The sequence below is a fragment of the Lineus longissimus genome, chromosome 8 (assembly GCF_910592395.1).
Source record: "Lineus longissimus chromosome 8, tnLinLong1.2, whole genome shotgun sequence".
NCBI lineage: Eukaryota > Metazoa > Nemertea > Pilidiophora > Heteronemertea > Lineidae > Lineus > Lineus longissimus.
The window spans coordinates 16,050,381-16,077,376 of record NC_088315.1 but is presented as its reverse complement, the minus strand read 5'-3'; the positions used below and the strand labels follow the sequence as shown (position 1 = coordinate 16,077,376).

Genomic DNA, 26,996 nt, shown 5'->3' with positions numbered 1-26,996 from the left:
TGTTGGCAATAAACCAGAAAATGGGTGTCACAGTCAGTTATAGGACCCATCATGGACAAAAAAGTAGGTCAGAGACCCTGGGTGTCACAGTCAGCTAGAGGACACACCATGGACAGTAAACCAGATCAGAGACCATGGGTGATACAATTAGCTTAAGGGCATACTGTGGACAGTAAACCAGATCCTGGTAGTCACAATCAGCTATAGGGCCCATCATGGACAGCAAAGCAGGTCAGAAACCCTGGGTGTCACAGTCAGCTAGAGGACACACTGTGGACAGAACCTGATCAGAGACAATGGGTGTCACTATCAGCTACAGGACACACCATGGACAGTAAACCAGATACTGGGTGTCACAATTAGCTATAGGACCCATCATGGACAGCAAAGCAGGTCAGAAACCCTTGGTGTCACAGTCAGCTAGAGGACACACTGTGGACAGAACCAGTCTGATCAGATACATTGGGTGTCACAATCAGCTGTAGGACACGCCATGGTTAGTAAACCAGATCCTGGGTGTCACAATCAGCTATAGGGCCCATCATGGACAGCAAAGCAGGTCAGAAACCCTGGGTGTCACAGTCAGCTAGAGGACACACTGTGGACAGAACCTGATAAGAGACAATGGGTGTCACTATCAGCTATAGGACACACCATGGACAGGAAACCAGATCCTGTGTGTCACAGTCAGCTACAGGGCCCAACATGGACAGCAAAGCAGGTCAGAAACCCTGGGTGTCACAGTAAGCTAGAGGACACACTGTGGACAGAACCTGATCAGAGACAATGGGTGTCACTATCAGCTTTAGGACACACTATGGACAGTTAACCAGATCCTGGATGTCACAATCAACTACAGGCCCATCATGGACAGCAAAGCAGGTCAGAAACCGTGCGCGTCACAGTCAGCTAGAGGACACACTGTGAACAGAACCTGAATAGAGACAATGGGTGTCACTTGCAGCAATAGGACACACCATGGACAGTAAACCAGATCCTCGGTGTTACAATTAACTATAGGACCCATCATGGACAGCAAAGAGGGTCAGAAACTGTGGGTGTCACAGTCAGCGAGAGGACACATTGTTGACAGAACCTGATCAGAGACAATGGGTGTCACTGTCAGCTATAGGACACACCATGGACAGTAAACCAGATCCTGGGTGTCACAATTAGCTATAGGACCCATCATGGACATAAAAGGAGGTTAGAAACCGTGCGTGTCACAGTCAGCTAGAGGACACACTGTTGACAGAACTTGATCAGAGACAATGGGTGCCACAATCAGCTACAGGACACACCATGGACAGTAAACCAGATACTGGGTGTCACAATTAGCTATAGGACCCATCATGGACAGCAAAGCAGGTCAGAAACCCTTGGTGTCACAGTCAGCTAGAAGACACACTGTGGACAGAACCAGTCTGATCAGATACATTGGGTGTCACAATCAGCTATAGGACACACCATGGACAGTAAACTAGATCCTGGGAGTCACAATCAGCTACAGGGCCCATCATGGACAGCAATGCAGGTCAGAAACCTTGGGTGTCACAGTCAGCTAGAGGACACACTGTGGACAGAACCTGATCAGAGACAATGGGTGTCACTGTCAGCTATAGGACACACCATGGACAGTAAACCAGATCCTGGGTGTCACAATTAGCTATAGGACCCATCATGGACAGCAAAGGAGGTTAGAAACCGTGCGTGTCACAGTCAGCTAGAGGACACACTGTGGACAGAACCAGTCTGATCAGATACATTGGGTGTCACAATCAGCTATAGGACACACCATGGACAGTAAACTAGATCCTGGGAGTCACAATCAGCTACAGGGCCCATCATGGACAGCAATGCAGGTCAGAAACCCTGGGTGTCACAGTCAGCTAGAGGACACACTGTGGACAGAACCTGATCAGAGACAATGGGTGTCACAATCAGCTACAGGACACACCATGGACAGTAAACCCGATCCTGGGTGTCACAATTAGCTATAGGACCCATCATGGACAGCAAAGCAGGTCAGAAACCCTTGGTGTCACAGTCAGCTAGAGGACACACTGTGGACAGAACCAGTCTGATCAGATACATTGGGTGTCACAATCAGCTATAGGACACACCATGGACAGTAAACAGATCAGAGACCATGGGCCATATGAATAAAAACTAGCAATTGCTTTTACTACCAATTTTCAAGCAAATGCTTGCTACGGTATGAATAAAACCAAGCAAATGCTTTGAAAAATGAAGCATGTGCTACCAGTAGAAGCAAGTGCTTTTAAGCAATAACCATTTGCTTCAAAAATGAAGCAAATGCTTGGAACCATATGAATAAAGTGTAGCACAAACCTTTTACTTGGTAGTATATGCTTCGAATTTTCAAGGTAGCCCCTGAGGTGGCTTGAGATTTGAAGCAAGTGGTCAGTATCAATCGTGATGGCTGCGTTTATGCACGTGCGCGCTGAAAAGTTGTACATGAATCGGAAGACATGTCGGCCTCGAACATATCGAACATTTTACAGATTCGACGAGGTGAACGTGGAGTGGTTAGCCACTCACTTTTTGCCGGATTCTCCAGAAACGCGGGGTGGAAGTCTGACAAACAAGGAAAGGATGGAGACTTTTCTTCGCTATTTGTCCGATCCAGGATTCCAAGTTGGCGTTGGCGAGGACAAGGGTATACATCAGTCAACGGTGTGTAAAACATTTTCGAATGTATTAACCCATGTTGTGGCGAAAGCTCAAATTTGGATTAAGTTTCCAGCAACCTTGCAGGATATAAGAGAGGCACAACAACTGTGGCAAACTGGTAATGAAATACCAGGTGCAGTCGGTGCGATAGACTGTACGCATGTTAAAATTCTGAAGCCGGGTGCACGACGGAGTCATGGAGATGAATACATAAACAGAAAAGGTTCAGAATCCATCAATGTGCAGGCGACATGTAATGCAGTTGAACGATTTACGAGTGTTGATGCTAGTTGGCCTGGGTCCGCGCATGACAGTCGGATATGGAAGAATTCCGACGTTGGTCGTACGATGATTCACTCTCGCCATGGAGGCCTTCTTCTCGGAGACGAAGGATACGGGATAGCCTCATGGTTGCTTACACCCTACAGCGATCCAGTTCTTCCTTTCGAAAAGGCCTTCAATAGAGCTCATTCTAAGGAGAGGGTCATCATAGAACGATGCTTCGGCCAAGTGAAAAGGCGCTTTCCAATTTTGAATGGGAAAATTAGAGTTCGACTGGTGAAAGTACCAAGTGTCATTGTTGCCTGTTTTATGCTCCATAATATTTCCAAATACTTGGATGACCAAGATGACTTCCCCGAACTGGAGAACGACGAGCCCGACACTGACAGCGACGATGACGAGGATGATGAAGATGGCGATAGAAGGATTCGCCAACGCGGACAGAACAGGCGACGAGCAATTGCCGAATTGCTGAATTCCGACTAGATGCAGAATATCTTATGCAAGTAGAGATCATGACAAATTAACTGTTGGAGTGATAGGCCTACTAGTATAGCCCATGATCCTGCTCTTAACCGAAAAGAGGGACAGGAAGAACCTAAGAGAGAGGACATGAATTGCTATTGGTTAAGTTGAAATGTATTGTGGTTTACCTTTTCTGACAAGAGAAGCAACTGGTTCCTCTTTCGTGGGATTCTTCAGTAGCCTAGTTCGGAATAGCATGTCATAGAGCTTTTCTTATGGATTCATCAGGATAAATGCACTCAGACTCAAATATCGATATAATCCTCGTTTTATTTCAAACAGAAACAATGCAGTATTTCACTTGGAATAATTATATAAATTCAACATGAAGTTTCTGAACGCACGAGGTCAGAGTCACTCAGTATCTGAATGTATGATCGGCGTGGTCGCTTGAATCCGTTGCAGTTGCATTCGAACCAATTTCAGCTGCTCTACAAGTACAAGCCGTTGCAATTCCTGTGTGGTCAGTTTCGCCGTCTCTTCAGTTTCTGACGAAAGCGAGGATTTCTGGGTTTTTTCAGGCTTCGGTGGGATGAGTGCATAGATGTCGATCGGCCGAGATCGTTTAGAAGCGCCAGATTTTCTCGTTGATGCAACTTGACCTTGGTCGTCGGATTCCACGGAGCCTGTTGCTGCAGTCTTTGAGGTTTTCTTCTGTGCGACACCAACTGAGGAGTCCTCCTGCAAAGGAAAATATTGAGGAGGAATTAGTTTTATCATCTTCGATTTGTGTTTCAGAGAGTGTTTTGGTGATGAGAGGTCCCGGGAGAAGGCTGCCTGTGCAACCACTTGATACTTGACAGAAAAGCATGAAAGTAGTGTATGGTTTGTGGACATCAACAACACGATACCGCGGTACCACAGCAAGAGTTTTAAACTGCTGAGATTTCCCGCACACATGTTTACAATATTGTTTCTTTTCAACCAACCAAGGACAGGTTAGTCCAAAAAAGAACTGAGATCTTTTGATAAATTCTGCAATTAAAATTAGTTGTGTGGTTATATTGTTCAATATAATAATTTTGATGTTTTGATTTATATCTTAGATATTTTGTGAAGGAAATGTGTAACATGCTATAGCGAGAGGTGTATCACTCTATAAATAAGAGTAAAGTATTTAAAATTATGGTCTTGTCATTCTTGGCTTCAGAACAGCTACAAATATCTTTGTGAGACGCGCGATTTTTTACCCCCAATCAAGACCAGTGATATAAGATAACAAGACGTCGGTGATGAACAGCTTACCTTTAACACGTGTGAAGGATGGGTTTGCTTCCGCATCAAACAACTTCAACAGCAACTTTTCCCAATCCTTCAGGCGAATGGGCTTGTTGCCCGTCTTTAGGACGTCGGTCTTCGACTTGACGTCAGTCTTCATATTATTTATCTTCTTTCCGATCTGTATCGCAGTGAAAACAAGGCCGGTTTCCTCCTTTATTTGGTTGATAATATTCTGTATGCCTTCTGCCTTCCGTTCCTTGGTTTTTGGAAGTTGTGATTTGCTAAGAACCACCGGGTTGGCCTCCAACATCCGAACGAATTTCATTTGCTTACAGGTACTAGTATCAACGGATCCGCCATCTCCAGAATCTGAATCGGACATCTTTTTCGTTTGACGATTTCTCTCCACACTAGGCCTTCTTGTACTGAATAAACGGACCGAGAGGGTCAATAACCACCCCAACAATTCGGTTACAATGGGTGATTTCAAAGTTGGCCTTGGTTTTAGTGTTGGGTGTTAGTGTCAGTAACAACGACAACAACATGCATGTTTGGTTTTTCCAAGGTTTTATCTCTGTCCATCTTGGTGTCAGTTGCAGAATAAAACATCTTCTTAGTTTCAGCCCAGGTTTTAGGTGTTTAGATAAAACCAGGTGTTGGTGTTAAACTAAAACCTCGAATTGGTCTTATCCAGACATAGGCTTTTAGGGGTAGAAATTAAGAATAAAACTGACACTAACACCCAACACTAAAACCAAAACCAACTTTGAAATCACCCAATGGTCATCCCGCATGATCTTTAATCCTACCATAGAAATCGCTGCGGAGAAGCGATTGCATAACCGATTACGACAGTGATCACGTAATGCGAAATGTGACACAGACGAATGACCTTCAAGCAAGTGCTTCTGGTCTTCAAGCAAAGCATTTGCAGCAAAAGGTCACGTTTATTCATACGGAAACAAGCATTACCTTATACTTCAAGCAAGTGCTGCTTCTACTTTTAAGCATTACCTAGGAAGCATTTGCTTTTTTTTATTCATCTGAGCCAATGGGTGTCACTGTCAGCTATAGGACACACCATGGACAGTAAACCACTGTGGACAGAACCTGATCAGAGACAGTGGGCCATATGAATAAAAAATTGTACATACTTTGAAGTAAATGCTTCTAGTAAGAACTGAAACTTCAAGAATTAGGTAAAAGCAAAAGGTAAAGGTTCGTTCTATATGAATAATGAGTATAGTCTTTACTTTTTTCGGGTGCTAGATACTTAAGACTATTTACTTGGACAGATGCACCTGCATGTCACATTTCACCCCTATTATTTGCAAGTTGTCTGTGGTTTAGGTGTCGTTTTCTGGTTACGTAGGATGGCCTTGGCTGATGTAACTATTGTTCATGTGGCCTAGTTGGGGGTGATGGGTTTCAACACATGTGCATCTTTGTTTGCTGAAGGACTGTGAGTGGTAAGATGTCTGATTCTGAGTCATGTGGAGATGCGGTCGGTGAAATTCCTTCCACGGATAAGCAGATGATATTTGCGAACTTGCTGCGTGAGCACAGCATTTTGCTTAGCAAATCTCAAGTCCCATCCGTTAAAGAAAAAAAGGCAAAAGAAATGCCGACCTTTGTAGAAGAATATGCGAAAGCGACTGGCGTATTGCTGTTGGAGAAACAGGCATGGAAAAAGATCAACAACATGAAGAATGATGTGAAGGGGAAATCTGATGCTCGCCGGACTGGGAACAAACCAATTATATTGAAGGATTATGAAAAGGCCTTTCTTGACGTCCTTCAAGTGGAAACCAATCCGACATTCAGCTGTGTAAAAGGTAATCCATCGTGTTCCCAAAATCAGTCACTGACAGACGGTTATGCCAACAGCTGCAAAATAACACTTAATTGCTGAATGTCACTGATTACATGAACGACATAAAAAACTAGAATCACGCAAACGAATACCAATACAGTCTAGTCCCTTGCTAACTTTATCTAATCTGCCACTGAAATTATTTGTAAAAGTATTTGTAAGCCGAAGTCCAGTCAATCATCCCAACTAACTTTGTTTTATTTCAGGAGCAATGTCAGTCGGAATCCACGGAAAACCGCCTCAACCTTCATCTTCAACCGCCAGCTCTTCTTCTCCAAAGAATGTATTCGGACCCTCCAAGATCCCGCCGAGACCTGCCAAGAAACTAAAGGTTAATTCAGTGTCTTCAGTGGAAACACAGGAAACCGGGGACCTGTCGACACCAGAGCTGCAGCGGCTTGTGTTACTTGAGCAGCTGAAGCTTATACGGATGCAGCAACAAGAGATTCAGCAACAGCCAGCTAAAAGTCAAGATACCTCGAATTGATCTGTACTGAAAATAAAATAGTTTGAATAAAAATGTACTAATGATTGGTGTATTTTTTATTTCGATTTTTTTTCTTGAATACTTACATGTACCTCTTCGATCTAAACCTGGTTGTTATGTAATGTTGCTGCAATTGCACGCCGGCGTTCTTGTCCGTGTTGCCTAATTCTCCTTTCATCAGCCGCATCTTCATCACCATCCTCGTCTGTCTCCTCGTCACTGCTCTCTTCCGCGTCGCTGAAGTCATCATCCCTATCTTCCAAGTACTTGGCTACGTTGTGCAGCATGAAGCACGCAACGATTACTGCAGGGACGTTCTTGACCTGAAGCTCTTTCAGCTAAGATTGGAAATCTCCTCTTGACCTGTCCAAAACAACGTTCAATTATAACCCTCTCCTTCGTGTGGACTTTGTTGAACGTTTTCTCCGCAGGAAGCTGAGCAGCCTGGTAAGGTGTTAGCAACCAGGGCGCTATGTCATAGCCCTTGTCGCCGAGAAGTAAACCATCCCCTGGTGAAGTAGCCATGAATTGCGAGAGATCAGAATTTTTCCATATTCTGCTATCATGAACAGATCCAGGCCATTTGGCATCAACACTGGTGAAATATTCATTTGCGTCACATGTGGCCTGAGCATTTATTGAGGCGACACCCTTACGGTTGATGTATTCATCGCCATGTCCACGTCTTCCCCCAGGCTTTAGAATTTTCACATGGGTGCAGTCAAGTGCTCCAATAGCACTTGGCAGAGTGAATCTGATCTGCCATACCAACTGTGCCTTCCGTATGTCGTCTAAGATAGAGGGAAACTTTATCCACAAATCAGCTTTAGCAACTATTTCAGCCAAATATTTTTGCAAATCTTTTGGAACAGGTTGACTGATGAATGCCTACATCCTCTGCAACCCCAATCTGAAATCCTGGGTCACCAACATAACGTAAGAACATTTCCATTTGTTGCTTCACAGTTAGTGCACCTCCACGGGTTTCCCCGGTATTCGTCAAAAAATGCTCAGCCATCCAGTTCACATTTACTTCATCAAAGCGATACAATCCTCGATAACTTGACTCTCGACACCTTCTACGTTCCAAATATAACTTAGGTTGACGCGGAGCCTGCATGAACGCTGCCATAGTTGAGCAAGTCTGAAGCCTACAATCTTCAAGTCTGGTCTGGAGCTACCTTGAAAGTTCGGAGTATTTACTTACTAGAATGGAGCACATGCTCGACTTTATTCATACAGATACAACTAAAAACTTTTTCCAGAAGTATTCACTAGACTAGTAAGAGCATGTGCTTTTACTTGAAGTATATACTGAAAAGTACCAGTATTTACTATGGTTTTATTCATATGGGTCATAGTACATACTTGAAAACTACTAGAAAAAGTATATGCTATTTTTTATTCATATGACCCAATGGGTGTCAAAAGCAGCTATAGGACACACCATGGACAGTAAACCAGATCCTGGGTGTCACAATTAGCTATAAGACCCATCATGGACAGCAAAGCAGGTCAGAAACCGTGCGTGTCACAGTCAGCTAGAGGACACACTGTGGACAGAACCTGATCAGAGACAATGGGTGTCAATATCAGCTATTCGGCCCATCATGGACAGAAAGCTGATCAGAGACCCTGCGTGTCACTGACAGCTGGAGAACACACTCTGGACGGTAAACAGATCAGAGACCATGGGTGTCACAATTAGCTTTAGGGCATACTGTGGACAGTAAACCAGATCCTGGGAGTCACAATCAGCTACAGGGCCCATCATGGACAGCAAAGACGGTCAGAAACTGTGGGTGTCACAGTCAGCTAGAGGACACACTGTGGACAGAACCTGATCAGAGACAATGGGTGTCACTATCAGCTATAGGACACACCATGGACAGTAAACCAGATCCTGGGTGTCACAATTAGCTATAGGACCCATCATGGACAGCAAAGCAGGTCAGAAACCGTGCGTGTCACAGTCAGCTAGAGGACACTGTGGACAGAACCTGATCAGAGACATTGGGTGTCACTATCAGCTATAGGACACACCATGGACAGCAAAGCAGGTCAGAAACCCTGGGTGTCACAGTCAGCTAGAGGACACACTGTGAACAGAACCTGATCAGAGACATTGGGTGTCACTATCAGCTATAGGACACATCATAGACAGTAAACCAGATCCTGGGAGTCACAATTAGCTATATGACCCATCATGGACAGCAAAGCAGGTCAGAAACCCTGGGTGTCACAGTCAGCTAGAGGACACACTGTGGACAGAACCTGATCCGAGACATTGGGTGTCACTATCAGCTATAGGACACACCGTGGTCAGTAAACCACATAAGAAACCCTCGGTGTCACAGTCAGCTATATGATACACTGTGGAGAGTAAACCAGATACCAGACCCTGGGTGTTCATATAATCAGCTGTAGGACACATTCTGGATTGCAAACCAGATCAGATACATTGTGGGTCACAATCAGCTATAGGACACACTGCGGACAGTAAACCAGATCAGAGACATTGTGGGTCACAATCAGCTATAGGACACACTGCGGACAGTAAACCAGATCAGAGACATTGTGGGTCACAATCAGCTATAGGACACACTGCGGACAGTAATTGTGAGGTTTTTCAGTCATTCCTCCACAGACCAACTTTGTGCACAGTTGTGCTAAAATGCGTTCACTGCATGGAGAATTTAATTCTCTTTCATGTCTTCTTGGTTTCATGTCAAACTGACTCACATAAGGTGAGATATGAACAAAATAGGCTTTAGGGTCATACCTTGGAGTTTTGCATCACTTTGCAGGTCATTGCCAACAGAATAGTTATACCAGATCTGTGTGTCACAATCAAGGAAGGCAAAAGAGGGTCAGACTGAAGGAAACCAGGAGACAATCCATGGAGAAGCAACTCCGAGAGAAGGGCCTCACATGGGAATCAGCAAAGCGGAAAGCTGCCAACTGACTCGAGTGAAGGATCCTGATGGAAGCCCCATGTGCCATCTAACGCACTAATGGTCATAAGTGAAGTAAGTGAAACGTTTGTCACAATCAGCTGTTGGATGTACTCTCGACAATGAACAAGATAACAAGAGTTTCAAATTTGGTCAGAGGGACAATTAAGTCGTTGAGTTCTGTCAGTTATTTTGACTCTTTTTTTCCAGGAAGTCATAGCCTCGAAGTCTTCTCCCAGTGTCAAAATAATTTTTTTAAACAAACAAACACTGCCAGTTCTATATTTTATTATCAGATCTTATCTAAAGCAAATAACAAAAACAAATAAATTAATATATAATATACCAGTTGGCATAGCGAAAACGAACCTTACTTCAATCTCAAATATCTCAAGAATGAAGTCCTGGAATCCCTTGAAAATTTAGATGTAGAATTACAAGGACCCCTGTGCCACGCCAATCCAGTATAGTATGCTAAAATGGATGGAAACACTCCCATACGGATGGTGCCCATGTGGATTTCTTTTGTTCTTAGCCATTGACGCATTGTAATGAATCCCAAAACAGTTTAGATGTTTGTTTATTTCATTCATTCTATATGTTGATATATCAATGGAACGATAAAATTCAATCATTCAGACTTTCAACATGACTGCTGTAAATACAGTGGAACCTCTGTTAGCGGACACCTCTCTATTAAGGACACTAGTTTTGGTCCCAAATTGGTTGTTTCCATTCAATTTGACCTCTCTAATCAGGTCACCTCTCTATTAAGGACAGCACTTGTCAGTCCCGAGGGTGTCCTTAATAGAGAGGTTCTACTGTATCACTTTTTCTCATATGAAATTTGCACCGCTGACGCAGAAAATCATATTATTCATAAGGATAAAATTTCCGGGTATTCCATGATATGGTATTTGAGATATCAAGTGTTAAAATACAATGCGTTTTTGCTCGGCCTAAAGAAAAAAACCTTGGTCTAAAGTTACTGATCAATGTGGCCTGATTGTGATTAACACGGTTATGATCTTTGAACACCCACTTGCCCGATTAGGTTATGACTTTTGAACACCAACTTGCCCAGTTTTCCCGATAGAGGCGCCACTGTCTAATCGTGAAAAATATGACAAGGCCAACAGTCATTGTAGTATGTACCGGGTATTATCCGTGAGTTATATGAAAAAATTCATAGATAAAAAAGATGTATTTTGGCATAAAGTATACAATTCAAACCTTATAACTTTTATCCCTGTTGTAAGTATTTCGTTATGTTCTCTCTCCAAGAGAGCGATAGTGTTTGGAATGTTTACTTAAGCATATTTGCATGTACATGTATTGTATTGTATTCTTTATGCCAAAATACATCTTTTTTTATTTGAATCTTTTTTTCATATAACTTACGGATAATGCCCGGTACATACTACAAAGACTATTGGACTTGTCATATTTTTTACGATTAGACAGTGGCACCACTATCGGGAAAACAGGGCAAGTGGGTGTTCAAACGTCATAACGGATTAACACTCCCCCAGCCCCAAAACAAACCTATACAAAAATTTCTACTTAACTTGGATTTTAAAACCAGTTTTACTTATATCTGCAATAACCTATTTGTAATTCGTATCCAAATAATCTTTTAACAATACCAAAATAAGATCTTCACTACTTGTGGCAGTATCAAAATGAACAGTTCACAGAATACATGTTAAGTCCATAAAACATTTTGTCTGCATCTTGTGTGGCTCTGGAGCAAAAACTACTGTCCAAGTCACAATTGACATCCATCCTATTTCGCGTCAGTGATGCGCAAGCGGCAACGTGGGCTCGAGTTGGGAGTCAATCACGCACCACTGTTCCGCTTATCTCTATGTTTCCTGTAAATTATGCGCGACCTCAGCATGACCTACATGCTGGATAGTGAGTCAATGACGCGAATCTAGGGATTACAATTGTGATTTGGACTGTACTGGTGTGTCCTTCTCTGACACTGACATGAAATGTTCAAGGTTATTATTTAGTTTCTCCAAACTGTTGGATATGACGTTACCGTATTTTGTGATGAACTTCAAATGGACTTATAGTGCCAACAACAGGTATGCTCTACCAAAACTCTATCATACAGAATATTGTAAACCTGAATATCTGTTGGCATTTTCTTCCCGCAAATTTCCGAAATAACTGCGAAACCATGAAAAAAAAAAGTTATTGGAAAAACAGGAAGACATTTCTGACCCGTCACAGCAAAACCAGGCGCATGTCGCTCTGAGCTTGGCAGGTTGAGACGGACTGTTTGTTCATTTCTCTATTGTCTGCCTTTTGTGAAATATGAGCACATCAATTTCTTCCATTATCTCCTGGTGTCATTTAGGCTCCTCTTCTGTGCGACAAGCGCCTGGTTTTGCTGTGACGGGTCACATTTTGTAATCTGCCAAAATGAAAAATACTGGTGTATGCTTTCCGCCATTCAGGCGAGTTACAATAACACCACGAAGACTGATGGCATTGTCCTCATGGCCCGTTCCAATGTGTCAATAAGTTAAAAGTCACTTGACACGTGTTTATTGCACATTGGGACCAGGCCGTGAGGAAAATGAATAGCTTAAAAGAAATTATTCCGCTAGTAGTTCCTTAGCCAAACATTACGTTATCACTGGATATGAGTATAGGAGTTTTAGTCTTCCTAATCTTCTCTTAGAGAGCAAGTTTTGTATTGCAACCTGTGCTCATGATTGTAAGGAACAAAGACCTCTCATTTGTGATGGTGATCATCGCAGGTCCCTGCGAGAAGGGTCAGCGATTGCTGCGGCCTCATGCAATATCACACAGACAAGCAATCTTTTCATTGCTCATCTCTTCACTCCTTACAGTGAACCTGGAAATGTTCACATACTTTTTATTTTTGTCTTTTTTTCGCGATTACAGATAATCATGAAATTTTAAACCTCTTGAATCCCGGTGACCGACCAGTCGGTCATTTTGAAATAATGTTTTTTCCCAATGACAGGTTGGTCTCAGTGATATTTCTATTCCCTTGAGCTGGGACGCTAGTTTATTGCTTGTTTTAGCGTGTTTGATGTACAGTAGGGTCAGTGAGAGCATGCCTGAGTAGATGGCGCCTCGGTACCGGACTTTGGCGATTGTATGCGGGTGCTATACATCGTGAAAGTCAGACCCAATTTCGCAACCACTTGACCACCCTGGGATCCCGGGATTTTCAAGTTTTGGGATTCAAGAGGTTAAATAGGCTACGAAAACGAAAATCTAATTCAAATTGCTTTGATAAAGGGTTGTCGAAACGCTAGATTAAATGCATGTCAAAGTTGCAAGAAAATATGGCCGCATACATTTCCTGTTTTGCAGCATTTCAACTTAATCAGATGTCAGCTTTTGAAGTGGGCAGAACTTCGGGTTTGACATCATTGTTTTCAACGCAGTCTGTCCTTTCAGTGCTACCAGATACCACATAAGATATTTCTGGGGCAGGCGGTGATGCGACACGGATATTTTTGTCCACCTGTTTCATCGAAGGGAGAGTTTTATTCATGTTAAGTGTCACAAAGTCATTAGAACTATAGATGCTTTGAGGTTCGCCTATCTCGGAGCTTTCACTTGTTGGTAAAATAGTTCGAGTTTGAGTGTTTGTCACATCACTTTCCTGAACGGAAGATCTATCCGATTCTGAAAGTTTATCTCCCCTGGTTTCAACTGTGGTGTCTATTTGTTTACCTTCAATAACTTCTCCTTTGACAGGTTTCCCTGTACTGAAACTGAACGTCTTTAGGGAAGTAAACGTATTTGACGCATTTTCAGAAAGTTGTTCTGTAGCTGAAGGTAACACATTGTGACTTTGAGCTGCTACAGAACCTTGCGGCATAACTTTGCCCTCGTTGATTGTAAAGTTTCGAAAAGGTGGTGACACAACTGAAGAGGTAATGAGGTGGTGAGATGCTGGTACAGCCGCACCAGAAATATCGCATTCTGCCAGACTTTGATCAGGGTTCAACTGGATATTCCCAGGTGGCGTCACCACCACATTTTCTGTGATAGGTGGGGCAGAGACCGTAGCGGGGATATGAGATATGTTCTTATTCAACAGCGGCAGACGATAACCCGTCACCGGCACATTTCCACGCACGAAACCTTGACTAGTTCGAACATTTTGCGGCACTCTAAACGGATGCGAGGATCCGGGAAGTGGACCGAATTGCATCGGACTGGTTGGAACCATCGTGGAGAACCTTGGGCCAGCCATGGCGAAACGCGTACCTCCTGATCCCAGTGGCACCCCATGCGGCATTGCTCCACCCGGAGTGGGCGATTGCTGATTTGGGGTTACCATGAACACATGAATCACCTCCTTGGCGTCAGGACCAGTGCCGACCATTTCGCGGTTGGTCAGAATCATCACTTTCCCAGGTGACAACTGATTGGTATCATGCGAATTGACTAGATTGTTGGGCAGTTGGAACACACGGGTGGGCGTCTGAGCCCCAGGACGTCCAGGTGTCACCTCATGCACACCTCTCTCAGAACCCGTCTCAGAACTTATACTCGCTGAGCGAGAACGTAAACGTGATGCTATTTCCTTTGGGGGAAGATACATCGTATTATCCACTCTCTTTGGCAGCCTGCCAGAGCGCGTTGGCTTGTGGATACTCGTTATGATTTCAATCTCCTCATCACTGTCCCCTGCAATTGATGCCACCTCTGACATGACGCTTGCATTATCGTCCATCGTGGTCGCATCACTCAGTGAACCATCGTCTTCGGAGTTGTTATCCGCCTTCTTCTTCCCTGAAAGGAGGATTGAAACGTGAGAAGAACTCGTGTGCATTTTAAATCCACGTTTTTTGCTACGATTAACATTCAGGAGTGTAAAATGCTGTGAAAAACAAAATTAGACTAAAATTACTGTTGTGGTGTTTTCAAAACCCCAAAATAAAACTATGCCAAAGATGCAATTTCATAAAATGGGGAAATACAATCCTACTCCTAGTTTACTATATTCAATTGTGACAAAATACTAAGACCTTCCATGGTTCATAAGGATCTATACATACCCCGTTCAGTGTGTGCGTACAAGCGTCTTAGATCACGAAATAGGTAGCCAACATACATTGGTTCTGTGGCGTACTGTTAAGAGTATACCACAAAGTCGGAACTTCAAATCCCTTCTCAGACACTTTCCAGGTGCATATATACCCCATTTTGGGTGTGCATACAAGCGTCTAGATCTCGAAATAGGTAATCAACATACATTGGTTCTGTGGCATACTGTTAGAGTAACAGTACCAAATTCTTGACCACAAAGTCGGGGCTTAAAATCCCTTCTCAGACACTTTATTCTTTCCAGTTATTATTTAAAGGCGAAGTGAGGGCTTAGTAGTCGCTCCTAAGCATTCCCGGAAGACCCCGAGATGACAAAACGCTTTGAACGAGGACGTTTCCGTGGAAAAGCACTACATAAGAAACGGAATCGAACTTCGAACTTACGCTTCTTTGAATTCTTTGCTGCTGCTCTCTGGCCCGGTGGGTTCTCCTTCTCATCGACATTATTCTTACGTTTACGACCTACTTTCTTTTTGACCAACTCTTCGTCTTCTGATTCTGATTGTTTCTCAAACATGGCCATGTCAAAATGACGCCGCTCCCCTAAAATGTTAAAGTAGTGAGTAACGTAAATGCAAATGTAGGTTTATTGTGTGGGCATGGATCAAGGAATAGACAATTCAATGAGATATCAGAGTTGGAACTGGTGCAACTGGTTGGCCGAAATCAATAGGGCTCCTTCCCTAAACCAACCCAACTAGAAATTCAGATCATTAAAGATATTTTATTACTAGCTCACAAATATACATGTAGATTAAACTTAAAACAGGTATTACTCCTGGGCAATATACTGGTTATCCTTGCCTATAACGTCGTCTATACCTTTTCGTACAACTGAAGATGTACCATTCATTTACTTAGTCCCACAAAGGGGTATCACCAGGAGTGGGTGTGAACACTCAAGACATCTCTGTAGTAAATTCTGCCCTCTCGGCCTTCTCTTCCCCAGTTACATGCCCCCGAGTCATCTTCAAAATATTTGTAACTAAATGAATGATTTTCCCCGCCCACAGACCGTGGCAATCTGGCGTAAGAACATTTGAAAAATATTGTTGGGTTTCATAACTATGTGACATGACATAGTCAGGCCTACACATAATCATTATATACCCAATCACGCCTCATTGCAATGTCACTCAAAGACGTTATAGGCAAGGATAACCTGTATATATTCTATGGTGTTTAACGTTGGATATACACTGAAACCCTGCTACTTATTTCTTTCACCTTCTCTAAAGTTTCACGACTCCTCATTTTGCTTACAGGTCACAGGTGAGCACAAGGTTCATGGACCATTCACCTGTGTGTCTATCACACCTGTTGAAGCCAAAGGAACAACACCACGAGACAAGCATGTAGAAAGTATCCCTAGGATGAAAACTGTATCCAGGCAGACCGAGGGCCATTTTTCTGAGTGAAAGAACACGAGGCAAAGGCCAAAGGGAGGACCTGGAAACAGGTTGAGAAATCAACCCAGCAAGGTAGCGGAGGAAACTTGTGAGCAACCTCTGCTCCACTTGAAGTAACAGGATTTGAAACACGTATAAGTCAAAATACTCACGTAAAGCCTTGTCAATGAGATATTTATTGACCCTTTCTTCTTTCTTGAATTTGTTCTGAAAATAAAGAGATGATTAGAGCAGGAGCATATTGCATGATGATGATGAGTGATGTGAATGATTAGTATGACCAGTCAGCTTTAAGGTTGTGTGAGACCAGTTGACTTTAAGGTGGGGTCCGCCATGTTTGTTGAACAGAAAATGTGAGTTTTTTGAGTGGCATTTTCAGAAGGGTTTTCAAACTGGTTGAATTTTCTTTAGGTTCTCCTTCTGTACAGTGTCTTTTCACGACGTTTTGAACAGCAGTGTGAGGTTCCTATAAAAACCTCCTGTAAAAGTGTAAATATATTCGACATAAGCTTGGGTGGCTCAAGAATAAAGAAAGAATTAAGAAAGAAAGAGTAATGTTGTATCTTTTGGATAAGTGTTGCTGGTAAATGACGCCATTCAAAAGGTCTTCACCACGGCATTCAACAAACTGTTTTGATGCTATTTAGCCAGTTGAGGGATGCCTTTACAAAAGGCATAACTTAAGTCTAAAACACCTTCAAAGAGAGTAGGATTTCACCAAGATTTTTCTCTGTTGACCTCGATTAATCAATAGCAACTCAGCTAGGCAGGGAAAAATCAGAACAGTTGAGGGATGCCTTTACAACAGGCATAACTTAAGCCTAAAACACCTTCAAAGAGAGTAGGATTTCACCAAGATTTTTCTCTGTTGACCCCGATTGATTAATAGCAACTCAGCTAGGCAGAGAAAAATCAGAACAGTTGAGGGATGCCTTTACAACAGGCATAACTTAAGTCTAAAACACTTTCAAAGAGAGTAGGATTTTCACCAAGGTTTTTCTCTGTTGGCCTCGATAAACTTTTCGAGACATTATAGCAACTCAGCTAGGCAGGGAAAAATCAGAACAGTGTCAAAATGGTGTTTACTGCAAACCGAGTACTGATTTCAAAATCAAAAGTTCACAAATTTACTCATTTCATTTCATGATAAGACCAAAACTGTGTTCACAGTCAGAATTTAATGGTAAATCTATTAGAGCTGATATTTTTGCTTCCAAATCACAAAAATTAAACAGTCGCAACATTATTATTAGTTAACGGTACCACTTTGGAATTCTCAAACCAAAAATACACAAGTCATGAGGAATTCTTCCAAGTTTTTTTAGAAACAGCTGTAAAAGGTTTTAGATCTTTTCCTATCCGGATCAATCGCCAGGCCTCTCATCTCATAGGACAGTTACCTTGATCTCCCTGCGAGTTCTCTTCGGAAACAACTGATGGACGAGAGAGAAGTCAGTGCCGACGGCACTCAGGGCAGTGTAGAACTTGGTCGTCTCCTTCTGAGTCCACGCCTTCGTCAACGTCCGGTTTCTGAAGCTGGCATACGTCGTGGTCATCTCATCTTCTTGGACGACTTCGCCTTCTGATGACTCGATAAGTTTTGGCGGCGTACTTTCAATGACCAAACTTGAATAAAGCAGAGGATATTTGAGGGAAATTAGGTAAAAAGGTGCCACTTTGATTCACAGATTTACTGTTTACACCACCTTATACGTGGATCTTAAGATAACAGATGTGAAAACGGAACTGGCTGGAATGATCCCGAGATAGAGTCTTCTGACCAGAGATAGAGTCTTCTGACTACCCGGAACGCAGAATTCTGCTTTGTTAATAGGACAATCCCCTGGAACTTACCCCACTTTCCAGCTTCTGGAAATGCCTGATTGCAAAAATATCATCATCATCACAAGGCGCATTATGGTCAAAGACATGGGTCAATGCTAAATATTATGCTGCTTTGTGCCTTCCTACGGAAAACCAACTCAAACACGTTTTTGGCAATGTCAGGGAGAAGGCAACTCCCCCTGACCAAATTACGGCCCTGTTACCCCATCTGCATAATCTTGTTCACACTCAGACGGCATACCTTTTTTCATTGAGTATAATGCTGCCATCGGGGCCTATCATGACCTGGGGTACTGGCATATCGTCCTCCACCTGGTCACTCTTCCCCGACACGGATACCGTATCATCCACGTCATCAACACGCTCCTCCTCCTCCGTAACTTTCAGTACATTCTCCTTCGGCGCCGCAGTCACCTTCTTCTTTTTGTTTTCGGTATTCCTGCAGGAAAGAGGCAGTCATCAATCGATCAATCAATCAATCAATCAATCAATCAATCGATCAATCAATCGATCAATCGATCGATCAGCTAGCCAACCAACTAACCAGTCAGTCAGTCAGTCAGTCAGTCAATCAATCAACCAACAAACAAACTAACCAGTCAGCCAGTCAATAGGCCTTAGGTAGAAGAGACCCTCAACTGGCTTTTATGCTGACTCAGTATGTTGGCTACATTTACACCAATGTCCACAGCTTGTGAAAATCATACAATAAGCTGTACCAAGATCATCAGTGCTCGCCATCAGCATCATTAACTAGTTCTTACTTCATAGGATTTCTCGATGGATTCCAGTGGATCAAGTCCCTCATAGTCATCTTGGTCCTGTCTGGTGGCTCATCACCCCAGTTCACTTTGTAACGCTTCTTCACCTAAATAAAAAAGAAGTTTGTATAGTCAGAGTACAAGTTTGTAAAGTCAGATGTTTTAACATACAACTTAAAAGTTCTATAGTCAGAGGGCGAGTTTGTATGGTCAGAGGACAAATTCGTATTGTCAGAGGTCAAGTTTGTGCAGACAGAACGACAGAGGAACAAAGTTTGTATGATCAGAAGACAAGTTTGTGCAGTCAGAGGACAAGTTTATCTGGTCAGAGGACAAACTTATGGAGTCATACATGTAGGACAAAGTTTGCATTGTCAGAGGAGAAGCTGGTATTGTCATAAGACTAGTTTGCATAGTCAGTCAGAGGACATATTTGTGACGTCAGAGGACAATTTTGTGTGGTCAGAGGACAAATTCTTACACAGGGGTCCAGGAAAATAAACCACAGACACCAAAAAACAAAACATATCCTAATGACTGGACGTACGAAAACTCACAAAAATCAGTGGTTTTTGGCAAATCACATATTCAAATAAAGAGGTGGGAAGATCAAAGGTTTACCGTACCTCTTTCTTGGCAGTAGGAACTTCATCAGCAACTTTCTTGGCCGGTTTCTCCTGCGTCGGCTTCAATGCTGTTGGAGTATTTGATCCATCGGTGGGCGCATCTTCCACTGGGACTGGGGCCACAGTCTTATTCTCCTGGGGAGTATTGTCTTCAGGGTCGGCTGCTGGTGGATTGCAGGGGATTGGTTGGCCTTGGCTGGAAACATCAATTCATCATTAACACTATTGCTATTGACCTGGAATATACGGGCCGTAGCAAAATCAAGGTGAAGCCAATAGAAACGAACTATTTTAGTTTCTCCTCCAAACCCCCTCCCCTCAGAAACCGAAATATTATGATTTTTGGCTTCACTTTCGATAGCCTTGTGTTGCACCTTTTGACTTTTGGCACTTTGTGACACACTTCAAGGCAGAACCCTAATCTGCTTGAGGGCAAGGGGGTTTAAAAGTTCTGGTAGTAACAGGCTACCAAGGAAAAGTATGAGGCTACCAGGCATTTAGGAGCAGATCTGGGCATTTTGAGGACAAGAAAACGCTTCAGGAAGGGTCAGATTTAGATATAAACCCAGGCTAAATATATTTGTTTTAGATTTTTTTTGTTGAGGCTTTATTTGGAAAAAAAAAGAAAAAAAAGAAGACCCCTGACCCCCTCCCCAAACGAATTTTTTTTTCATTTCTATTGGCTTCACTTAAATTTTGCTACAGCCCCTTACTGGGTTGACCCCTACCCGACTCATGATGCCATACAATGACGAATGTTCATGTCGAATCGAAGAAACGTATCATTGCATCGTTGATGGTTAAGCACCTGCCACAACCAATCATGACAACGTCACTCTGCGATAGATAGACCTCGGTGAGCGGCAATAGGCCATCTTGAGATGTCATACGATCTAAACGACGGCCGCTAAGGGTGATTTTGGCAAAGAGATGGCCAGCCGAACATACATGGGCCCAAAGTACTGGTAGTAACTTGAAATCTGGTCAGAAGTTTCTGGGTCGTTTAAAAAAAATTATCATTGTGAAAAGCAGCTCAGTTCCGACAAACTTTTGATGTTCTGATGTGAGCCATTTCGGCACGATTCTTACCTGACTTTGAGAGGAGCAGTTCTGATGTGAGCCATTTCAGCACGATTCTTACCTGACTTTGAGAGGAGCAGTTCTGATGTGAGCCATTTCGGCACGATTCTTACCTGACTTTGAGAGGAGCAGTTCTGATGTGAGCCATTTCAGCACGATTCTTACCTGACTTTGAGAGGAGCAGTTCTGATGTGAGCCATTTCAGCACGATTCTTACCTGACTTTGAGAGGAGCAGTTCTGATGTGAGCCATTTCGGCACGATTCTTACCTGACTTTGAGAGGAGCAGTTCTGATGTGAGCCACTTCGGCACGATTCTTACCTGACTTTGAGAGGAGCAGTTCTGATGTGAGCCATTTCGGCACGATTCTTACCTGACTTTGAGAGGAGCAGTTCTGATGTGAGCCATTTCGGCACGATTCTTACCTGACTTTGAGAGGAGCAGTTCTGATGTGAGCCATTTCAGCACGATTCTTACCTGACTTTGAGAGGAGCAGTTCTGATGTGAGCCATTTCAGCACGATTCTTACCTGACTTTGAGAGGAGCAGTTCTGATGTGAGCCACTTCAGCACGATTCTTACCTGACTTTGAGAGGAGCAGTTCTGATGTGAGCCACCTCAGCACGATTCTTACCTGACTTTGGGAGGAGCAGTTCTGATGTGAGCCACTTCAGCACGATTCTTACCTGACTTTGAGAGGAGCAGTTCTGATGTGAGCCACTTCAGCACGATTCTTACCTGACTTTGAGAGGAGCAGTTCTGATGTGAGCCACTTCAGCACGATTCTTACCTGACTTTGAGAGGAGCAGTTCTGATGTGAGCCACTTCAGCACGATTCTTACCTGACTTTGAGAGGAGCAGTTCTGATGTGAGCCACTTCAGCACGATTCTTACCTGACTTTGAGAGGAGCAGTTCTGATGTGAGCCACTTCAGCACGATTCTTACCTGACTTTCAGAGGAGCAGTTCTGATGTGAGCCACTTCAGCACGATTCTTACCTGACTTTCAGAGGAGCAGTTCTGTGAACTGTTGGTGGATGCCTCGTCTTAGCTTCCTCTTCATTGTCACTCACCGATACTGAGGGAGTCCTGAAATATACAGCAATGATATGGACTCTCAACAACGCCAACGGGCAAAGATCTCAACATCCCTTCTCTCTACCTTTTCAAGACTGTATGCCACATTATTTGCCCTCACATAGAGGAATGCTGGCCAAAGGACACCACCCTGGGGCTCTGTGGTGGAACTCTGTAGGACAGTCGACTTCGTTACCGATAACGGACAAACTGTCTACAGCGTGACCCAGAATTATTTTCCCTTGCACAATAGATAGAATTCTATTGTGTATCCATTGTGTGAGGGAAAATAATTTTGGGCCATCATGTAGTGTGCATCTCAAAAATTCCAAACGCTGAAGAAGAAGAAGAATTCACCCTCACAGGACCAATGATCTCCACCACAAAGCCTGGTGCTGTGGCTATGTTGACACAACTGAGACCTCATTTCAGTCTGGTTCGGTGAAAATTGTCCACATGCTCTTACAGTAAAACCACTGCCAACTCAATGAATCTGTTTGAGAGCTATGATTTTTGCGAGGGTTCTAAAGCGGGGAAAAACAATTGTCTGGATGCTGCACCTGAGCAAAAAGCATTGTGTAGAACCCTGAAGACTACAGTTATGATTCTTGATCGTAATCTTTTTAACACTGAACAGCAACCATAAATCACAAGGAACTTTCTAAAGACATGTTCGATTGCAAAATGGAGGACAAGACAAAGAAAACATTATAAGTTCGTATATGAGGCATACCTGGCCCGCTGTCTGCCCGCATCACTAAGGTTAGGCCTGGCCTTGGGGAACCGACTTCTACGAGGAACTGCAGGCTTGTCCATTTTCTTTGTTTCAGCATCTGCAGTTTTCTGTTTCACCTCAGCGACGGACGTATCTTTGGCCTGCTTCTCCTGCCCACCATCTTTTTCTGCAGCCACTGGTCCATCCTGTGTAGGGGCTGAATCAGGGGCAGCGGGAGAGGATACTTCAGGGACATTTACTTCATTGGCAGCAGTCTTAGGTTCTTCAACTGTCTTTGGTGACTCATTTTCCACATGTTTGGTTGGAGTTTTTTCAGACTTTTCCTTTGGTTTTTCGACAGACTTCGGGGGTACTGCGTCTTTAGTCTTGGCATCAGACTTCTTCTCTGCTCCTGCAGTTGATGTGCCTCGTGTCCCCGCCTTAGGACCCAAATTAGGCCTAACTGCTAATCGCGACCGTCTCATTACTTCTTGGCAGTTCCTGGAAAGAGAATTTGATGATATCTTTACCAAACAAGAGATACAGTTGTAATGACACGGCTTTCCATCAATATGCTGCAGTTCCTGTGTCATTTCAGGCTGAACATGGGTTGGTTCAATACCTGGCACTGGCACGCTGGCACTGGCACTGGCAGGACAGATCCCGAACTGGTCTGCAGTCTACAGAAATTCATATGAAATCAAGACTGTACAGACAGTCTTGATTTCATATGAATTTCTGAAGCCTGGCCTATTTATGCCTCGACCTACTTACTGTAAAGTGTAGCCTGTGGGCATGTAATTGACATGAGGGAAAATAAAAGTTAGTGCAACATACTAGAACTGACATTAGCATCAGGCATTGTTAGGTGTAGGCTGCAGCCCACTAGCTGTGGTGAGACTGTATTATGTATTTTTAGATATTTTGTTTTTTAAGCTTTGAACTATTTCAACTTAATGTTGACTTTCAGGCTACTTTTCAAAAATTCATATATAAGTCCCTGTAACACTGTATTTAAAACATGCCAGTGCCAGTGCCAGTGCCAGTGCCAGTGCCAGTGCCAGTGCCAGTGCCAGTGCCAGTGCCAGTGCCAGTGCCAGTGCCAGTGCCAGTGCCAGTGCCAGGTATTGAACCAACCCACTGAACATGCATGTGCCACTTGTGAAAGACATGTCAAATGTGGGGGGAGCTACAACATCAATCGAGATGCAGCTGGAGGAACCTGTCAATACTCAATGCCTCTGAACTGTGAAAAAGTCTGACCTAGTATATAGGTACCATGGAATAGATCGGACCAAAACGAGTGGCACAAAGACAAGACGGAGTGTCGAAGAGCAACTTGACACGTGGCGACAACTTCACTAAATCCTGCTACACCATTTTCCACCTCGCTAGAGTTCTCCACCGGGTTTTCTTAATGTACATGTAGGCGGTACCCTTGTCATGTGAAAACGAGGTAGGATGGCTCTATTAAGTTTAGACCAAGGTAGTGGTAAGCTGCCAAGGTAGGTAGGGGTGGGCCACCCTGACAATGGCCTTGTGGAGAACACTACCACAGTGGAACCTCCCTTAGCGGACACCTCTCTATTAAGGACAACCTATCTATTAAGGACACTAGTTTTGGTCCCAAATTTGGTTGTTGCCATTCAATTTCACCTCTTTATATATCCAACTATGACTTTTTTAACTTAGTTTACAAATTGATTATGCGTATTTTGGGCTGAAAAAAAGGTGAAAGATCATCAATTTACGTACAAATGTAGAATCGGCAACTTCAGCGTACAAAATAACAAATAGGCAATTTACGTATAATTACGAAGCCCTACAAACTGTACCAATAAATACCATGTATGGGATATGGGCATGGCATCAACATATCTGGGATTGATGACGTCGACGTATAGACACCATGCTAAAAAAATTTTTCGGCCATTTTGAAACGACCCTTTTCACAAGCAACGTTTGTTTACCATGGCATAAAAGTAAAAACATACAAGCTTATTCAAGCAATTTACTTGAAGTTATAGCTTAAGAGATACACGGAGAAAATCGTTTATCAAAACAAAAAATTGGCGGAAGGAACCATAGCAGGTTCCCAACCAGGGGGTTTGGTAGTCTTAAAACTTAAGACGATAAAAGAAAAAAATACTTCAAAGAAGCTTCTTTTACCGTCTTAACTCTCTCAACAGCGGCCATTAGTCAGAAAAGAGGTAGTCGAACCGAGTACGTAATAAACACAGTGCATGCGCTTAAACAATAAAATGAATTGCTTTTAAAACACTACCATGTTAACAAGTACCCTTTGCGGTTGATGAAAAACATATTTTAAACCAAATCCATAGACGGAACTTGGTTAAAATCTCAAGTGAATTTGGAGGCCGTTTCGAAACCAACTTAATTTCGAAGACGGCTTGTTTCAGACAGTCTAAAAATAGGTTTAGAGATTACATCTCCTCACGCAAACATGTCATAGCATGTTACATGTGTAAACCTCTGACAACAACGGCACCATTTTGTGCAAAATGGCGCACTTTTTAACATCATCAAAATTGCCGTGACGATAAAAGAGCATCAAGATATATTTTTTTATCTTCCTGAAATAACAAAGGAATATTATCAATCACCAATGGAATGTCCCTATTGAGAAATTTGATGTAATTTTTGTTTTTATTCTATCGTTTATATCGGTCACCCCCTCACATATTACTGCCAGGGGTGAAAGACTTGGGTAAAGAACGACTCTCTGGTGTGGAGATTGATTACTGCAAGTGACAATAATATTGACGGTGGAAGATGCCGGCTTTGCGATTTTCTCGTCAATAATGTCTAAATATGACTTTATTTCTTAGTTGATTTCGAATTTGGTGAATATAAACACTGTACAGCTACATAAAGAATACATTAATTTGGTAGATTCTGTAAATACATGTTCACTTTTTATAAAATTTGCACATAGTCGTAGCGTTTTTCCGGGTTCTTTGATATGCAAATGTACATTTCCACATGCTTTCATCTACGTGGTATTTCTGATATCCTTGCATCGACGTATAGGGTTCGTAAGAAAGCCGGAACAGACCGAAACGGACCAAAACGGGCCGGAACGGAGTTGAAATTTGCCGAAACGGAGCTTCTAACATGTCTAATGGCTTTAAATGTCATCTAGAGGCAAGATAGGGCCTTTGATTAATAATGCGAGTTTATATCATGTAGATCAGAGCTATTTCCACCAAAGAAATCGATCATTTGGAAGCATAGGGTACGTCCTCAATACCAAAACGTCCTCTCTTTCGCAAGTTAAGTGCTGTCTGCTACCGGAATTGGGCCTCAAACAAACCGGGCCATATCGCCAATTTCACGATGGAAATGAACATTGATCTTCATTACATAAACATGATTTATAATTTAGAGGCCCTATATTGCCGCTAGATGACATTTAAAGCCATAAGAAAGCTCCGTTTCGGCAAATTTCAACTCCGTTCCGGCCCGTTTTGGTCCGTTCCGGCTTTCTTATGAGCCGGACGTATATATGGCGTAAATCCGATTGTCTCAGCCAATATACATCATTCGACTAGGGGTTTGGGGGGTTCCCCCAACCTAAAGGCGCTGCGCGCTTACTAGGGCACTGGACTGATAATATTATTTTGAATGCTTTGGTGATGATTAGATTTAAAACGAGACTTTTATGTCATCGTAAACTTACGCTGCCTGCGAAAAGATGCCCTAAATTAATTTTCGAACATGGGCTAGGCCTAGTATTGTATTTGTATGTGTCGTATCAAATAAATACTTTAGGCAAATGTGCGAAGGTTTCCATTGAAAACACTTCTCATTAACATATTTTCACGTCATACGCCGTTAAGAATGACCCCAGGTTTTCACAGTTTTGCATGTCCGAAAAATAGATATCATATTACGTGCAAATCATTTTAAAATCGATTATCGGACAAAATACCTGAACCACATTTCAATCAGTTTTAAATGTCATTTACGATCATACTTCACATTTTTTAGCCTTCATATTGTGTTAAAGTATGTGTGGAATCAAACCTTACCACTTTCACTGGTTTACAACGCACGAAAATGAAGAAAACTGGTCTTTATCGAAGCAAAATTTCTGACGAAATGTGCTGGAAATTTTATGCTGCTGCAAATTAAGAAGAGTGAGAATTACGAATTTAAAACATTTATTATATCCACTACTCCTACCCTACCAACTAAAATCTTGTTTTACGAATACAATCTTAATTACTGATTTATTTTGCTTTTAAAGCTAATTTCATCTTAGATGAAAATATATGATGTTTATCGAATTTATGGGTCATTGCATTAATTTGCTCCAT

General features: G+C 42.7%; 3 protein-coding genes across 3 annotated transcripts; 2 read left to right on the top strand and 1 right to left on the bottom strand.

Annotated features, from left to right (window-relative positions):
* The first annotated feature begins 2,439 nt into the window (after window positions 1-2,439).
* On the top strand, window positions 2,440-3,462 carry LOC135492975 (putative nuclease HARBI1). The gene has a single exon (XM_064779724.1). It carries the CDS (start codon window positions 2,440-2,442, stop codon window positions 3,460-3,462), a length of 1,023 nt encoding a protein of 340 aa, XP_064635794.1.
* Window positions 3,463-6,181: 2,719 nt separating this feature from the next.
* Window positions 6,182-7,082, top strand: LOC135492974 (uncharacterized). Its single transcript, XM_064779723.1, has 2 exons — window positions 6,182-6,557; window positions 6,802-7,082. The coding sequence occupies exons 1-2, from the start codon at window positions 6,197-6,199 to the stop codon at window positions 7,080-7,082; spliced, it is 642 nt and encodes a 213-aa protein (XP_064635793.1). The 5' UTR covers window positions 6,182-6,196.
* A 4,382-nt stretch (window positions 7,083-11,464) lies between these two features.
* Window positions 11,465-26,798, bottom strand: LOC135492837 (transcription factor TFIIIB component B'' homolog). The gene is made up of 10 exons (XM_064779505.1): window positions 26,709-26,798; window positions 22,675-23,157; window positions 21,864-21,953; window positions 19,787-19,982; window positions 19,164-19,267; window positions 18,641-18,838; window positions 17,955-18,180; window positions 16,707-16,761; window positions 15,530-15,688; window positions 11,465-14,830 (listed from the first exon to the last, which is right to left on the bottom strand). Exons 2-10 carry the CDS (start codon window positions 23,139-23,141, stop codon window positions 13,410-13,412), a joined length of 2,916 nt encoding a protein of 971 aa, XP_064635575.1. The 5' UTR covers window positions 23,142-23,157; window positions 26,709-26,798; the 3' UTR covers window positions 11,465-13,409.
* Between the last annotated feature and the right edge of the window lie 198 nt (window positions 26,799-26,996).